Source organism: Panthera onca, chromosome X (assembly GCF_046562875.1).
Source record: "Panthera onca isolate mPanOnc1 chromosome X, mPanOnc1 haplotype 2, whole genome shotgun sequence".
NCBI classification, from domain to species: Eukaryota; Metazoa; Chordata; class Mammalia; order Carnivora; family Felidae; genus Panthera; species Panthera onca.
The window spans coordinates 47,981,072-48,000,042 of NC_138357.1; the positions used below are offsets into that span (position 1 = coordinate 47,981,072).

The following is an 18,971-nucleotide window of genomic DNA, read 5'->3' on the forward strand; positions in this document are numbered from 1 at the left end:
GGCAGGCTCACCCTTGAGGCCCTGAACGTTGGCAGTCTGGCCCATTGAAACTGAGGATTCAGCCTTTTCCCCCTAGGGCCTCTTTCCTCTGGGCCTATAGTGGTGGCAGCAGCCCTGCTGACTCTGAATTGCCTTGAGGTAATTCTTCCCTTTTCTTGAAGGATAACACCTCTTGGCAGTCACATAGGTCTATTGTCCTGTCCTGTGGAATCCCAGAAGTGTGAAAGCCTTCCTTCATTATGTCCTGTCTCTTTCCCCTTTAGTCTAAGATGGCAGTGTTTCTGCTGATAGAACTCTATCTCTATTCCTGGCTTCTGCTGAGTTGGCTAATTAGGATCCGTGAGTCACACCTGTGACCTCTTATTCAAAAGACTGTCCAGCCATAACCTTGGTGTTGCCTCCTGAACATGCTTTCACATTTTGTTATATGGATAGGCTGAGGTTTTTCCAGATCTTCAAGTTATGGTTCCTTTTTGCCTAACAATTCCTTCTTCAATGTATCTTTCTCCTCTCACATTTTACTATGAGCAGCAAGCAGAAACCAGGCCCCACCTTCAACATTGCTTAGCAATCTCCTTAGCTAAATATGCACGTTCCGCACTTACAATTTTTACCTTCCACCCGACACTAGGATACAATTCATCCAAGTTCTTTTTTACTTTATATCAATCAAATTCTGTCCAGTTTCTAATAGCATGCTCCTCATTTCTTTCTGAGATCTCACCAGAATCATCTTTAATATCCGTATTCCTACCAAAAGTCTCTGTAAAGGCAATCTAGGCTTTATGTAGCATGCACCTCAAAACTCTCCCAGTCTTTGCCCATTCCCAGTTTTTTCCTTAAATTTTTAATATTTTATTTATTTTTCTTAAATTTTTTAACATTTATTTATTTTTGAGACAGAGAAAGACAGAGCATGAATGGGGGAGGGTCAGAGAGAGAGGGAGACACAGAATCCAAAATAGGCTCCAGGCTCCGAGCTGTCAGCACAGAGCCTGTCACGGGGCTCACACTCATGGACCGCAAGATCATGACCCAAGCCAAAGTCGGACGCTCAACTGACTGAGCCACCCAGGCGCCCCTTTAATATTTATTTTTGAGAGAGAGAGAGAGACAGAGCATGAGCAGGTGAGGGGCAGAGAGAGAGGGAGACACAGAACCTGAAGTAGGCCCCAGGCTCTGAGCTGTCAGCACAGAGCCCCATACAGGACTCAAACTCACGAACCATGAGATCATGACCTGAGCCGAAGTTGGATGCTTAACCAATTGAGCCACCCAGGCACTCCTGCCCATTCCCAGTTTTAAAGTCACTTCTAGGGCCGCCTGCGTGGCTCAGTCAGTTGAGCATCTGACTCTTGTTTTCAGCTCAGTTTGTGATCCCAGGGTTGTGGGATTGAGCCCCGAATTGGGCTCCCCTGTTTAACATTCTGTCTTTCTCTCCCTCTTCCCCTTTCTCCTGCTAGCAATCTCTCTGTATATCTCTAAAATAAACAAAAAAATAAAGCCACTTCCATATTTTTATGTATCTGTTACAGCAACATCCCACTTCTTGGTAACCAAAATCTGTATCAGTGTACTAGGGCTGCCATAACAAAATACCACAGACTGTGTGGCTTAAACAACAGAAATATATTTTTCCACAGTTCTGAAGGCTAGACATCCAAGTTCAAGATGTTGGCAAGTTTGGTTTCTTCCAAGGCCTCTCTCCTTGGCTTGTAGGTGGCCATCTTCTCACTGTCTTCACATGATCTTTCCTCTGTGCATCCCTGATGTCTCTTTGTGTGTCCCAATATTCCCTTTCTTATGAGGACACATCAGTCAGGTTGTATTAGGGCCCACCCATATGGTGGCTTCATTTTAATTTAATCACCTCTTTAAAGACCTTATCTCCAATATGGTGGCATTCTGAGGTACTATGGGTAAGGTTTCAACATATGAATATGGCTAGATGCAACTTAACCCATAGCAATCACTCAGCATGAATAATCAGCTGCAGAACTTGTTAGATTTGCCTGCATAATAATCCTGTTTTCTTCCTAGTACTATGAAGCATTCCTTCGACACTCCCCAGTTGAGCCCTGCCTTCTGTTTCATGAAGGTGGGTACTGGTGTGAGTTCATAGTTCACACCAGTAGCTGAGGACACAATGGCCATCATCACTTTCCATCCTCAGGAATTAAGACAGGTGGGACTTACAGAATTAATAAGGGGTAGCTTTTGTAGCAGCCCTTATTTTCACTATCTTCCAGTTGGTTTTGGAAGTTTCAGGGCAGATAGCAGAAACTACACATCCACTGAGTATTTGTGTGGGTTGGGAGGAGGGGTTGGAGGTGAGGATGAGGAGGTGGCAAGGATATTTTTAACCATGCTGCTCGCATAAGCAAACCACAGAGACTGAGGTGGGGTTACCAAGTTAATTATCATGTGAGGACTCCCAGGTATTTTCACAAGAACTTTGCCCATGGAAGTTGGTAGGTACTCTAGTGACTCTAAAAGCCAATTCAATAGAGATGAGAATATAGTCAGAATTTCATAACTCAAATAATACTCTACACTTGTAATGCACTTAAGGCTTTCAAATGTTCCCACGTTAAAACATTCCTATACTTAACGTGATCATCTCAACCAATTCGTGAAGTAGGTAAGAGGAGAGGTATTGAAACCCTCATTTCAGATGAGCAAATGGAGCCATAGAAGTACCCAAGGTTAAAGAGCCAGTGAATAGCCAACCTAGGGCTTGAACCCATGTCATTGATTCCTGACCTTTTTGTAATTAAAAGTTTGAGTATAGTTGACACACATTTCCTAGCCTTTTATTTTTATGTATGTACGTATGCATTTATTTAAATAGATACAACTTTATTAATATCAAAGTAGATTGTGAAATAGGTATTACTAGAGATAAAAAAGAAGACTTAATAAAGGTAGGAGGTTCAATGTAAAAGGAAAATACAACAATTTAAAATTACGTCTATATAATAATATACATATTATATATTATAATTGTATTATGTTTAAAAAGCCTTTAATTCATTTATTTTAATTTTAATTCCAGTATAGTTAACATGCATTGTTAGATTAGTTTCAGGTGTACACTATAGTGAGTCAACACTTCCATACATCACCCTGTGCTTATCACAAGTGCACTCCTTAATCCCCATCACCTATTTAGTCCCCCCCCCCCCACCTAGCCTCTGGTAATCATCAGATTGTTCTCGATAGTTAAGAGTGTTTCTTGGTTTGTCTCTCTCTCTTTTTTCCCCCTTTGCTTATTTGTTTCTTAAATGCCACATATGAGTGAAATCATTTGGTATTTGTCTTTCTCCAACTGACCTGTTTCACTTAGTGTTATACTCTCCAGCTCCATCCATGTTGTTGCAAATGGCAAGATTTTATTCTTTTTTTATGGCTGAATAGTATTCCATTTTATATGTATATCATGTCTTCTTTATCCATTCAACTATCAGTGGATACTTGGGTTGCTTACAAAATTTGGCTCTTGTAAATGATGCTGCAATAAATATCAGGATGCATGTATCCCTCTGAATTAGTGTTCTTGTAATAAAAAATGGGCAGAAGACATGAACCAGACATTTCTCCGGAGAAGACATACAGATGGCCAGCAGACACGTGAAAAAATGCTCAACATCACTCATCATCAGGGAAATGGAAATGAAAACCACAATGAGATATCACCTCACACCTATCAGAATGGCTAAAACAAATAATATAAGAAACAACACATGTTGGCAAGGATGCGGAGAAAGCAGAACCCTTTTGCACTGTTGGTGGGAATGCAAACTGGTGCAGCCACCGTGGGAAATAGTATGGAGGTACCTCAAAAAGTTAAAAATAGAACGACCCTGGGATCTAGTAATCATACTACTGGGTATTTACCCCCAAAATATAATTCTTGGCGTTTTAACTGTAGAGCTCCAACGTAGTTTATTGTGATTTATCCTTGTGTCAAGCTAACATTTAAAAATTTTTTAATGCTTATTTATTTTTGACAGAGAGAGAGAGAGAGACAGAGCATGAACGGGGGAGGGTCAGAGAGAGAGGGAGACACAGAATCTGAAGCAGGCTCCAGGCTCTGAGCTGTCAGCACAGAGCCTGACACGGGGCTCGAACTCACAGACTGCGAGATCATGACCTGAGCCAAAGTCAGATGCTCAACTGACTGAACCACCCAGGCACCCCTGTGTCAAGCTAATGTTTAGGCTCTCTTCAGTGATGTAAGAATTTTAAAATGTTCTGAACTCAAAGAAAGAACTTAGTTACCATGATAATTCCCTTCCATGACCTCTTTCTTTTCTTTGAGGACTCACATCTTTGAGGTGGTGTTTCCGTGGGTGGTTGGGATATTTGCAGTGGAGAAGTATGAAGAGAATTGAAAAATTATTGCTTCTTCATGATGGGGCAGAGGCTTAATTTAGTTCCTTATTTACAACAAGAATAACTCTCACACTTTCTTTAGAAAACTATAAAAAAGGCTGAAACTAGAGTAAGCACTGTGTCTATTATATAGGTTTTGTCAAAACCTGATAAGTAAAGCAGTGCTTCTCCTGAGATGTGAAAATAGTGTATTTTTTTTGTCATATAGAACATTGCTTTATGTTAAGTGTTATTTATAATAGGATTTGAGAAATGTGCCTTCTTGTCTGACTATTGCAGGGCTGATTACTGTAGGGCTTGGAGAGAAAATTTGTCAGAGAGAAGTCTTTGCTTGATTCCTGATTTTGTGGTCTGGACAGAAGGACCTTCTGTGTTCAGAAGGAGGCTGTAAAGAAGTTTTTTACCACCAGGCCAGGAGCAGTCTGTGACTTGACATCACTTTACTTCCAGGAAAGGTAAACCTGGGATAGCCAAACAGCAAGCAGGAGGCTGATGGCTTGCCATAGTCTGGGTTGTGCATTGCTGGGGCTGGGCTGCTCATTGTGGAGGAACTGAGCTAAGTAATACTAGCCCTTGTACACCAGCCAGGTGTACTGGCATGAGAACGCAGGCCAGATTCAGATGAGGGAGTGTCTGCATAGACCTCCTTCCCCTGAGAGGGAACTTCTACAGACTCCTCAGGGCCATGCCATGGGGCTGAGTCACCTGAGTGAGATGCTGTCCCCTGCCAACCACCAGAGGTAGAATGGTCTGCCATCCCAAAATACTTTTTTCAAAAATTATTTTCCAGCACCATGATGTGTTTCAGCCATCAGCAGTCCTCCTACTAGCTCCTGTTTGGGGATCCCCACCTCTTTGAAGATCTCTTGGGCTTGAAGATCCACATCTCTCCAGATGCCTTTTTCCAGATTAACACTGCTGGTGCTGAGGTGCTGTATCTGACAGTGGGGGAGCTGAGTGGAGTGAACTCTAACACCATCCTCCTTGATATCTGCTGTGGAACTGGCAAGTGACAGCCCAGGGCAGAATCTACATGCTTCTTAGTTTCCAAACCCTATCTGCCTGGCACCCAGGGCCCAGGTGGGGAGGTGGTGGTAGTGGTGCAGGCATAATGCCAGTGGTTCAAAATCCTAAAATACCCTCCTCTTATCCTCTTACTTCCTCAGGTGTGATTGGTCTCTCTTTGGCTCAGTATACCTCCCAGGTCCTTGGGATGGAGTTGGTGGAGCAGGCAGTAGAGGATGCCAGGTGGACTGCAGCCTTCAGTGGTACACTGCTCAGAGTCTGGAGAGAAATTAAGAGCTGCGGTGTTTCTGTGCTGTGTAAAGGGTTATGTGGGAAAAGGGCATCTGCTAGATCTGTGACCTGCGCAGAGTGAAAGGAGGGTGTCCTGGAGTGGTTGGAATTGGGTCCTGATGGTTTTTCTGAAAGAGGTCCCAATAGGTAATCTCCCCCTCCCTTTTTTTTCATCAAGGTGATGAACAAGCCTTGATGATAGGAAGAGAACTTGACAAAACTTTGGATAATATAGAAGAAGAGCCTTCTTGACATTAAACTCATGAGGCATCATAATATGTGATAGGTTTCAAATAATTTTTGGCAACAGAACCTTTTATTTGAACAAAATCGTATGCCAAACTACAGTATAGAACAGAGATCCCTTTGTTCCCTGTACCCTACCTGCAAACGACTCCTGAGGCTCTGTGAAAATCTCTAATAGAGCAGAAAGAGCACTTGAGTAAAAGTCAAGGTTTTCTTCTTGGTAGAAGTACTTATGTGCTATGTGTCACTAAGTTTTAAAATAACTCAAGATGAAAGGCCTACTGAGGAAAGGAAGGAAGGAAAAGTGCTTTGGCAAAAACAAGGCAAGTCCAAAAGCATTTCTTTCACTGTTATTCAGAGGTATACCAGATCCAAAGGGAAGATGGCAGAGCCCTGGCTCCTGTACATTTCTGTAAAGCTGAAGCCCCCCAATTCCTTTAATGCTGGGCTTGAGTTTTGAATTCTGTTACGTGGGCCTCTCTTCTGCAGGCATCACCAACTGTGAATTCCACACTGGTCAAGCAGAGAATATTTTGCCACAGTTACTAAAGTCAAAGGAAGATGGGCAGTTCATTGTTGCTGTGGTGAACCCAGCCCAAGTGGGACTGTGTAAGGATGGATAGCTTTCCTGTTACAGAACTAGTTGGGTATTCTCATGATGTCCACCACCTTTAGTCCCTTATTCCCATACTATGCTAAGGGTGCTCCCAGCGGGCTGGCTCCGATCCTATTTCTCTATTCCCAAGAAATCCTAGGTGCTGGCCAGTTGGTAGTTTCTGATAACCCAGACCATGATAGGTTAATCATATTAATAGCAATGTGTTTCTTCCTTCAGATTACTACGTGGTTCAAGGCATTCAAAACTGCAGGGCTATCTGCATACTGACTTTTGTTTCCTATAAGCCCCATGGTGAAACCACAAGGAACATCATTGAGTGAGTCTTGACTTCCCTTTTTATTTTCTCCCAATGATAAAAGTAATTCATACTTGCTATACAGATTTAGAAAACATAAGTAATATAATATGTAACATATATAAAGTAATATAATATATAAAGTAATTCATACTATACAGACTTATAAAACACAGAGTAATATAATATAATATAAAGAAACAGAAAAAAGTCATTATACTATCATCAACAGTCAGTTATAGGGCCAGGTCTTGGGTAAGGCAAGTAAAGCAACTCGCTTAGGGCGAGTTTAGTAACACAAAATTTAGTAAGATGGTGCACAAAATCTCAGTCATTAAAGTACATTTTTAATGCAGTATTTTCAGAAATCAAAATTAGTCCAAGTAATCTATGATGAAAAACATATTAAGTTTTTTTTTTTTTGTTAAAAAACAAGATCTACTCCTGTGCTTGCTAAACCCTGCCTCAGTGACCTTACTCTAATCCTAGTCCTGGTTCCAATGAAACCTTATTTACCAAAGCAGGCATCCAGGCTGAGGGTTGTTTCCAATTTGATTTTCCAAAATATTGCATTAACATATTTTTGTCTTGATTACTGAGTTTTTTGGCACCCTCTTAAATTTTTCACCCAGAGTAAATGCCTCTTGCTTCACTCCAATCCTGGCACTGGTCAATTATTTTGATTTTTCAAATGTTTTCTTCCTTCTCTCTCTCTCCCTCTCCTTTTTACATAAGGAAAACAATTTCTAATATTCAAACAACATAGGTGGGTATGAAGTATAGATGATATACCTGGATGGAACAAGTGAGAGTTAAAAATAAATGAATAGAGCTTTCAAGTCAACGAGCTGGAAAAAGAGTAATAAACCTAAAGGAAACTGAAGGGAAAAGTCAATAATGCTGAATAGAATCCAGAAATTAATGAACCTATAGACCTGACAAATAAACAAGAAAGTGTTATTGGAAGAAGAAAATAAAACAGATAAATCTAATCAAGAATATGAAAGAATAAAACATAAAAATATAAAGTCTTAGAAAAAGAGCATAACTACAGATATGAAGAATTTTTTTAGGTTTATTCATTTATTTTGAGAGAGACAAAGTGCGAGTGGGGGAGGGGCAGAGAGAGGGGGAGAATCCCAAAGAGGCTCCATGTGATCAGTGCATAGAGCCTAATGTGGGGCTCAAACTCACAAAACTGTGAGATCATGACCTGAGCCAAAATCAAGAGTCAGACCCTTAACTGACTGAGCCACCCAGGTGCCCCAGATTTTTTTAAATTATAAGAAAATACTTTGTACAACTCACAATATATTTGAAAACCTAGATGGGCAATTTTCTGGGGAAATGCAAATGGATAATACTAATTTTAAGTAAACCTAAACAGACCAGTAACCATGGAAAAGAATCAAGAAAGTTGTCAAAGAGCTTCTTCTCCCCAAAATAAAAGCATGAGACCGATATATTTTCACAATCTTATTTCCTTGTCTATTCTTGCACATTTACCTCTTCCAATTGTCCTTTATTTTAATTTATTATACTGTTTAAAAATGTTTTTGAGGGGCACTTGGGTGTCTCAGTGGGGAAAAGATGGGCTGTTCAGTAAATGATGGTAGACAACTGGGTAGCCAGGGTGAAAAACACAGTTGGATCCATATCTCACACTTTATACCAGGATAAATTACAAAGCAGCCAGAGATTTAAATGTAAAAAGGGGACACCATAAATGTACCCCAGGAAATCATAAAATTTCTTTATAATCTTGGAATGCAGAAACCCTTTCTAACTATGAAAATTTAGAAGCCATATAATAAAAGGTTAAGTTTGCCTACATAAAAAGTAACTTCTCCCTTTGTTACAGCATACACAGAAATAAATTCAAAATGGGTCATAGAACTAAATATATTAGTTAAAACATAGGAGTAAATTTTTGTGACCTTCAGTTAGGCAAAACTTTCTTAGATATGACATTAAAAACCCAAGCAACAACAACAAAATATATACATATACATACACACACATATATATATATATCAAATATGTGTGTGTATATAACTGGACATCATCAAAGTTAAAAATCTTTTGTGATGTAAATGATACCATCAAGAAAATGAAAAGACAACCCATAGAATGAGGGTAAATATTTGCAAATAATTTATCTGATAAGGGACTGATACCCAAACACCAGACATAAAAGGCCACATCTTGTATGATTCCATTTATAGGCAATGTCCAGAGTAGGCAGATCTCAAGAGACAGAAAGTAGATTTGTGGTTGCCTAGGGCTGAAGGTCGGAGGATTGTAGAGAAGTAGAGACTGAGGGCCAAAGAGTGCGTGGTACCTTCTTGGGTTAATGAAAATATTCCAAAATTGATTGTTGTGATAGATGCACAACTTTGTGAATATACTAAAAACCACTGAACCTGGGGCACCCAGTCGGTTAAGCATCCTATTCTTGATTTTGGCTCAGTTAATGATGTCATGTTGATGAGATTGAGGTCCATGTCAGGCTTTGTGCAGGGTGTGGAGCCTGCTTGAGATTCTTTCTCTTCCTCTCCCTCTTTTCCTCCCCTATTTGCACATGCACTCTCTCTCTCGTAAAAATAAAAATAAAATTAAAACCCCCTGAAAAAAGAAATAAAAATAAAAAATCACTGAACTGTATAAATGGGTAAGCTTTATGGTATGTGAATTACATCTTGATAAAATAGTTAAATAACTTGCATGATAAAAAGCACCAAAATCAAAGATGGGAGATGACATACAAACTGGAAAAAAAAATTTGTAGTTCATATCATAGACAAAGAGTTTTTTCCTTAAGTTATAACAAACTCCTAGAGATTGATAAGAAAAAAAATGAACAGCACTGAATAAAAATGGACAGAAGACATGAAAAGAAAATTTAATGTGTTTATGAACCATGAAAGGATGCTCAGTCTCTTCTATTGTAATGGAAATACAAATTAAATGTACCCTGAGATACCACTTTTTACATATCAGATTGGCAGAAGTTCAAAAGTTTGATACTACACTGTTAGCAATACTATGAACTCTAAAAAATTACTGGTCAGAGTATAAATTGGTACTATCCCTGGAGAGGGAAATTTAGCAATATAGATTATAAATGTATATATACCCTTTAAGTCAGTAATTCCATTCCTGAGTCTTTATCCTGCAAATACACTGACACATATGTAAAATAGTTATTTATTGCAATATTATAACAGCAAACAATGAAATATCTTAAACGTCCATCAGTGGGAAACTAGTTAAACTATCAATGCTGTATCCGTACAATGGAATACTGTGCTGCCACAAAAAGGAATGCAGATGTTCTCCATGTGCAGATATGGAAAGATTTCTAAGGCACGTTATTTTTAAAAACAGCTTTATTGAGATATAATTCACATATAAAATTGGTCTATTTAAAGTGCACAATTCTGTGGTTTTTACTATGTTCTCAGACTTGTACAGCCATCACCACTATTTCCAGAACTTTGTCATCACTTCAAAAAGAAACCCTGCACCTCTTCCCTGTTACTCCCCATTTTTCCCCAACCCCCTGGCCCTAGGCAACCACTAATCTACTTTCTGTCTTTATGGATTTGTCTATTCTGCAAAGTTCATACAAATGGAGTCATACCACATGTGGTTCGTTGAATGTGGCATCTTTTGCTTATCATAATGTTTGCAAGGTTCATCCATGTTGCAGCATGCATCAGTATTTCACTCCTTTTTATGACTGAATAATATTTCACCTCATGGATGTATCGTATTTTATATATTCATGCATCAGTTGATGGATATGTGAGTTGTTTCTGCTTTTTGCCCTTTATGAATAATGCTGCTGTGAACATTCATGTGCACATTTTTGTATGGACATACACTTTCATTTCTCTTGGGTATCTAAGATACCTAGGAGTGGAATTGGTGGGTCATGTGTAACTCTATGTTAACCTTCTGAGGAACTGCCAGCCTCTTTTCCAAAAAGCTGCCCTACTTTACATTTCTACCAGAGGTTGTATGAGGGTTCCAACTTTTTGATATCCTCACCAACTCTAGTTACTGTCTGTCTTTTTTTATTATTTTCATCCTAATGGGTGAAAAGTGGTATCTCCTTGTGGCTTTGATTTGCATTTTCCCAGTGGCTAATGATATTGAGCAGTTTTTCATGTGCTTATTGTCCATTTGTATATCTTCTTTGGAGAAATATCTATTCAGATCCTATGCCCATTTTTAATAGGATTGTCTTTTTATCATTGAGTTTTAAGATGTCTTTATATATTCTAGATACAAGTCCTTTATCAGATACGTGATTTGCCAAAATTGTCTCCCATTCTGTGGGTTCTTTGTTCACTTTCTTGATGGTGTCCTTGGAAGCACAAAAGTATTAATTTTGAATATGTCCAGACTATTTTCTTTTGTGGCTTGTGATTTTGGTTCTAAGGTATGTTACTAAGTGGGAATAGGAAGGTGTGCAGAAGTGTTTATGTAATAGTAAACTGTCTTTGGGAAAAAAGGACAAAATATGAAAATATAGATTTATATTTGCTTGTATAGGCGTAAAAAAACTGGTAAATTATATAAGAAAATGATAATGACAGCTATCTATAGTGGGAGAGAACTGCAGAGATAGGTCCACAGTTGGGAAGGAAACTTCACTGAATACTTTTTTATGTTATTTCATTGTTGAATAAAATGAAAATATTTATTATGTAAGACAATATATTTAAGAATGCAGTGATTAAGAGCAAACCTAGGATTCTGCTAAACACCCTTACTGAGTAAAATAAACATGGCCTCAAAAAGGCAAGAAAAATTTATTTTGAAAAGACAGTATGTGCGTATGGTAGGAGAATTAAAATAATACAAAAGAGTATGGAGGGGATAATGAGTCTCTTTCTTGCTCCTGACCCCTAGTCCTTCAGATGTCACCACTCTTACCAGTTTCTTGTGTAGCCTATCAGAGATATTCTGTGATGGTACGTGTGTGTGTGTGTGTGTGTGTGTGTGTGTGTGTACACATACATGTATGTATATATACTATCCCTCTTTTTTTTTTTTTAACAAATAGAAACAGACTAAAATACTGTTCTGCACCAGGCTTTTCACTTAACAGTAGATTTTGGAGATTGTTCTACAATAATGTATAATGTGCATCAATACTTATAGGTCTACTTAATTTTTTAAATAGGTAATATAGTTTTAACTTACATAAATGTCATTTAACAAGTTCCTTGCTCCTGAATTTTAAGGTTGTTTCTACTCTTTTGTTACCACAATGCTGCAGTGAATATCCTTGTACCTATACCTTTGCACATATGTGCAGTGTATAGGCATATGTGATGAATAAGTGTAGGTGATAGTATATATAGTAGATAAATTCCTGTTGTCAAGTTACTGGGTTAGAGGATATATGCTTTTGGGGCATCAGGGTTGCTCAGTCGGTTAAGCATCTTGACTCTTGATTTCGGCTTAGGTAAAGATCTCATGGTTTGAGAGGTTGAGCCCCCTGTGTTGGACTCTGCGCTGACAGATTCCCTCTCTCTCTGCCCCTCCCCTGTTCTTGCTCTATCTCTCTCTCTCTCTCAAAATAAACATCTTTTTAAAAAGGATATATGTTTTTAACGTTTTCAGGTATTTTCTAACAGCTCTAAAATCAACTTATCAAAAATATTTTTTTGGGACTGTGATTGGAAGTACACTGAACTTACTAATTTAGGGAAAAATTGAAATTTTTACAGTGTTTTTTAAAAATTTTTTTAACATTTATTCACTTTTGAGAAACAGAGAGAACAGAGTGTGAGCTGGGGAGGGGCAGACAGACAGGGAGACAGAATCCAAAGCTGAGCTGTCAGCACAGAGCCTGACACGGGGCTCGAACTTACTGACCACAAGCTCATGACCTGAGCCGAAGTCAGACGCCCAACCAAGTGAGCCACCCAGGAGCCCTTACAGTGTTTTTTATGCCCAAGTATGTGGTATGTCTCTTCCATTATTGTAGTCTTATGTAATTTTGTAAAGGTGTGTGTATGTGTGTGTGTGTATTACGACATGGGTCATTCTTCTTAAGGTTAATATAAGACATTGTAAAGCTTTATTGGTATTATGTATGGGACCTTTTTTATTACTTTTTCTAAAGTTCATTTATTTATTTTGAGAGAGAGTGAGAGCATGAGCAGGAGAGGGGCAGAGACAGAGGGAAAGAGAATTCCAAGCAGGCTCTACACTAGTGGTGCAGAGCCTGACACAGGGCTCGAACTCACGAACTGTGAGATCATGACCTGAACTGGAACAAGAGTCAGACACTTAACTGACTGAGCCACCCAGGTGCCCCATCATTACTTTTTCTAACTGGTTATTGCCAACCTATGTCCAGCTACCTTATTCTTTTATTAGTTTTATTTGTTTTCTTGTTGATTCTCTTGCATTTTCTTGATAGCTGGCAATATGATCACCATATCAAAATAGTTTTATCTCTCTCCTTCTAATATGTTTTCTTTCTTATTACATTGGATAAGAAAATGTTCCATTATAGAAGCAATAGTGAATATCTTGTCTTGTTCCTAATTTCAATGAGACAGTGCTGTTTAAACTATTCAGAGTCAAAGTCTGGGATTGTGATGCCTCTGCTTTGGTCTTCTTCAAAATTACTTTGGCTATTTGGGGTCTTTTGTGGTTCCATACAAATTTTAGGATTGCTTGTTCTAGCTTCAAGAAGAATGTTGGTGCAATTTTGATTGGGATTGCATTGAATGTGTAGATAGCTTTAGGTAGTATTGGCATTTTAACAATATTTATTCTTCCAATCCATGAGCATGGAATGTTTTTCCATTTCTTTATATCTTCTTCAGTTTCCTTCATAAGCTTTCTATAGTTTTCAGCATACAGATCTTTTACATCTTTGATTAGGTTTATTCCTAGGTATTTTATGCTTCTTGGTGCAATTGTGAATGGGATCAGTTTCTTTATTTGTCTTTCTGTTGCTTCATTGTTAGTGTATAAGAATGCAACTGATTTCTGTACATTGATTTTGTTTCCTCTGTGACCTAGCAATAGCACTGCTAGGAATTTACCCAAGGGATACAGGAATGCTGATACATAGGGGCACTTGTACCCCAATGTTTATAGCAGCACTTTCAAAAATAGCCAAATTATGGAAAGAGCCTAAATGTCCATCAACTGATGAATGGATAAAGAAATTATGGTTTATATACACAATGGAATACTACATGGCAATGAGAAAGAATGAAATCTGGCCTTGTGTAGCAACGTGGATGGAACTGGAGAGTGTTATGCCAAGTGAAATAAGTCATAGAGAGAAAGACAGATACCATGTGTTTTCACTCTTATGAGGATCCTGAGAGACTTAACAGAAGACCATGGGGGAGGGGAAGGAAAAAAAAATGTTAGAGAGGGAGGGAGCCAAACCATAAGAGAATCTTAAAAACTGAGAACAAACTGAGGGTTGATGGGGGGTGGGAGGGAGGGGAGGGTGGGTGATGGGTATTGAGGAGGGCACCTGTTGGAACGAGCACTGGGTGTTGAATGGAAACCAACTTGACAATAAATTTCATATTTTAAAAAAGAAAAACTATTCAGAGTCAGCCAGGGAAACAAGAGCTCTTCTGTTTTGTCAGTTTGAGAGTAAATTGGTATAAGCTTTTGTAGAACAGTTTAGAGATACATATCTTAGGGTCTTACAAACATACAGGCCCTTCAACTCAGCAATTGCACTAAATAACTAAAAATGTGTGCAAAGATATAACTATTAAGGATATTCATGAAGGGACTTTTTGAAATAGCAAAAAGTTAGAAACAGCTTACATTTCCAGTAGCAAGGGATTAAAGTGTGTTACACATATTTAATGGAATACCATATAGCCAATAAATGTGAGGTAGCCTTACATATAGTGGAGAGATGGACATGATTAACTGAAGAAACTGGTTGTAAAGCAGTATGTACAATATGTACAATGTGACTCCATTTTAAGAAACCAGTTTAAATATACATATTTAGAAAGATATAACCTGAAAAGTCAGCAGTGATTATCCTTTGTGATTTTAGTGGTGAATTTTTGTGCTTATTTTTGCTTGACTGCCTTTGAAATAAGGGAAAAAGGTAATCTACTTTGAAAAATTTCAATAGAATAATTTAATTCAATAATATTTATTAATTTCCTGTCATATGAATCATACAGAAAAGTATATGGCTTGGGCTGCTTGCTCTATTCACTATTGAACCCCTACTCTGTGTCACAAACTGGGAACACAGAGATAAACAATAAGCACTTTTTGCCTCGTTTCTACCCTTGAAATGATTATACTCCACTGAGGAAGATGGTTAAAAAAAAAAATCCCAGGTAGTTACATTAAATATAATAAATGTTATTGTAGAGAGAAACACAGGGAGATGTTGGAACACAGGGAAGGGCTTATATTTGTTTTAATGTTTATTTTTGAGAGAAACAGACACAGCACCAGTGGGGGTGGGGCAGAGAGAGGGAAACACAGAATCTGAAGTAGACTCCAGGCTCCATGCTGTCAGCATAGAGCCCAACGCGGAGCCGAACTCACGAACCGTGAGATCATGACCTGAGCTGAAGTAGGATGCTTAACTGACTGAGCCACCCAGGCGCCCTGGGAAGGGCTTACATTTTTAAAAAAATGGTGTTCCTATAGTTTCTCCTTGGTTTCTAGGAACTGATAATTATCTGTTTCTACAGGATGTGTTGTCCTCCAGACTCTGCTAAGAAGCTCCTCGGTGAGCCTTTTGTCCTCAGAAAAGCTGTGCCTATGGATCTGTTCCCTCACACCCTGCACTGTGAGCTGGTGCTCCTCTTCACTTGATAAGCAGCCTCCTACGAGACTGCAGGCTCTTTATTAAGGCTGAAGTTTCAGTAACTTCCAGGTTTGGCATATTGCTACATTGCAGACCCTGAGAGCATTATTGGAGAAACCAGTCTTTGGATCATGATCAGGAAGAGTGTTATAGGTGACTCTTGAACAACACGGGTTAGGGCCACTGACCCCCCCCACACAGTTGAAAATCTGCATCTAACTTTTGATTCCTCAAAAACTTAACTATGAAGAGCCTACCTTTGACTGGAAGCCTTACCGATAACAGAACCAGTAAGTTAACACATATGTTGTATGTTATATGTTATATGTATTACATACAGTATTTGTACTATAAAGTAAGCTAGAGAAAATAAAATGTTATTAAGAAGAGAAAATACATTCACTGTATGGTATTTACTGAAAGAAAAAACCCGTGTGTAAGTCCATCTGCGTAGTTCAAACCAGTGTTGATCAGGGATCAACCATATCTGATGCAGATTTATAACCTTAGCTTTCAGGGTCCCTTGCTTTCATGTGTGTTTGCCTGGTGTAGCCACTCCTTGGCCCTGAATCTAGATTGTTTGCAGTCAGCCTGTCATGGCTCCCTTGGTCGTCGTTTGGTCTTCTCTCCTCTGTTTGTGGTGTGGTGATAACTGAGCTTTTCACTACAGCTGGTAATAATATCAAATTGACTTGGGTCTCTATTTTTGCAGAGATTTTGTTAGATAATGTTCTGCATTTATGAACTATTCAAGGATTAGAACTAGAAATAAATCTAGCTTTTTTAAAAAGCATCGGAAGCTATAATGTCATTGCAGGGTAACTTCATGAACTCAGGGCTTTATTCCTTTGGGTTTTCTAGGCTGTGAAGTTCTAGAATACCCTTTAAAAATGTGGTTACCCCTGGGAGCAATAGCACCAATGATCTCTCATCTATGGAGAGAGAATTTGTTATAGTAGACACCTTATGGGAAAGAAGATCTTCAAAGAAGAGACGAAATACCTGTAATTGTGCTATGTAGTATGGACACAGAAAGTTCTAGAATCCCCTAATGATCCAATACATACTATAATAAACTGGATATTGAAACTGGCTTCTCTAGTCCATGATTTATTCAACTCTGGAGTTGTTCTTGGTTACTTGTCCAACAATTTAGATTGTGTTTTGAATCTTTTTAACAGCCTAAGTATGTGTACAAAAATCTGATTTACAAAATGATATTGGGTCAACTACTATTTTTAATTCTCAATCCTAAGTAACTTCTAGAGAAGCCTCCTCAGAAAAGTGTGGCTATTAAAGTTACTATATACATATCCATTTTAAAAAATACTAGAAGGAAATAATGTAAAGTGATTGAAAACAGTGTTGACTTACGGCAGTTAGATAAGTTTTATTTTCATTTCCCTATTTTTCATTTTATGTAATGGGAAAATGACTTTTATTTCTCCTCTTTTGTTCCCCATAATGTAAATGGCAATACTGTCTATTAGTTACCTAAGCCAGAAACCAGAGTTATCTTCCTCATTCTCATACCCCACTGCCTGCAAGGGGGATTCCACCTGGATATCTTCTTGATACACCAAACTCAACATATCTAATGCTGCATGCTTCACATCTTTCCCCCAAACTTGTTCTTGCTCCTATATTCCCAATTTTGATGAATATACCAATCTACTCACTCAATCCAAAAGCTTTAGAATTCTGAGTCCTTCTTCTCCTGTACCTCCTGCTCCCATCTAACATAGCACCAAGTCTCCATCTCTGTAGGTCACCACATTATTGCTCAAAAGGCCATCTTCTTAACTGATGCTGCTGTATCCACTCTTGACCCCATCCATTCCATTCTCTACAGCCATAGTGAATTTTCCAAAATGTCAATCTCATTGTGTTTTCCCAGTGCTTAAAATCTGTAATTGACTTCTTATTGCTTTTAAAAAATCCAAAATTCTTGGGGCACCTGGGTGGTGGCTCAGGTGGTTAAGCGTCTGACTTTGGCTCAGGTCATGATCTCACTGTCTGTGAGTTCAAGCCCTGCGTTAGGCTCTGTGCTGACAGCTCAGAGCCTGAAGCCTACATCAGATTCTGTGTCTCCCTCTCTCTCTCTGCCCCTCCCCCTGCTCATGCTCTGTCTCTCTCTTTCTCTAAAATAAACATTAAATTTTTTTTAAAAGTTTAAAATTCTTGATGTAGCTTCAAAGGCCCTTCATAATCTGGGCAGCTCATTTTTCTATACATATTGAATTCCTTCCCCTGAAAAAGAAAAATGTCTTCCATTCTGGTCCTTTTATACTGTTTCCTCAGTTTGTAAGGTGCTTTTTATTACCTCTCCTGGCTAATTCTACTTCTCTGTTTCTTAGGTATTCCACAAGGAATATCTAATGAATATCTAATGAATAAATACAGAATTGGCCAGGGATAATCAGCTTCCTGATAATTTTCTTGGTGTTATTATATTGTGAGGTGATCTTAGAATCATGCTTCTGTCATTTTTATTATGAAAACTTTCAAATATACAAGAAATTTGAAAGAATAGTACAACGAACACCAGTATATTTACCAAGATTCAACAAAGTTAACATTTTGCCATATTTGCTTTATCTCTGTGTATATTTGTTCTTTTTTTTTTTTTTTTAATATATGAAATTTACTGTCAAATTGGTTTCCATACAACACCCAGTGCTCATCCCAAAAGGTGCCCTCCTCAATACCCATCACCCACCCTGCCCTCCCTCCCACCCTGCCCTCCCTCCCACCCCCCATCAACCCTCAGTTTGTTCTCAGTTTTTAACAGTCTCTTATGCTTTGGCTCTCTCCCACTCTAACCTCTTTTTTTTTTTTTTTTTTTCCTTCCCCTCCCCCATGGGTTTCTGTTATGTTTCTCAGGATCCACATAAGAGTGAAACCATATGGTATCTGTCTTTCTCTGTATGGCTTATTTCACTTAGCATCACACTCTCCAGTTCCATCCATGTTGCTACAAAAGGCCATATTTCATTTTTTCTCATTGCCACGTAGTATTCCATTGTGTATATAAACCACAATTTCTTTATCCATTCATCAGTTGATGGACATTTAGGCTCTTTCCATAATTTGGCTATTGTTGAGAGTGCCGCTATAAACATTGGGGTACAGGTGCCCCTATGCATCAGTACTCCTGTATCCCTTGGATAAATTCCTAGCAGTGCTATTGCTGGGTCATAGGGTAGGTCTATTTTTAATTTTCTGAGGAACCTCCACACTGCTTTCCAGAGCGGCTGCACCAATTTGCATTCCCACCA

The 18,971-nt window shown here is 38.6% G+C and overlaps 1 protein-coding gene across 9 annotated transcripts in view; it reads left to right on the top strand.

The window, feature by feature from the left end:
• Positions 1–16,785, top strand: part of TRMT2B (tRNA methyltransferase 2B) — a 35,890-nt gene extending 19,105 nt beyond the window's left edge. For 7 of the 9 annotated variants that reach the window (XM_081794104.1, XM_081794105.1, XM_081794108.1 and 4 more), the window contains 5 exons: positions 4,675–4,850; positions 5,186–5,663; positions 6,427–6,546; positions 6,773–6,872; positions 15,578–16,785. In XM_081794104.1, the coding sequence (XP_081650230.1) occupies positions 5,429–5,663; positions 6,427–6,546; positions 6,773–6,872; positions 15,578–15,701 (579 nt within the window). In that variant the 5' untranslated portion in view covers positions 4,675–4,850; positions 5,186–5,428 and the 3' untranslated portion in view covers positions 15,702–16,785. Of the gene's footprint in view, positions 1–2,049; positions 2,186–4,674; positions 4,851–5,185; positions 6,580–6,772; positions 6,873–15,577 lie in introns of those variants that run through there. The other 2 variants (XM_081794111.1, XR_014136874.1) reach the window with 2 other exon arrangements.
• Positions 16,786–18,971: the final 2,186 nt, after the last annotated feature.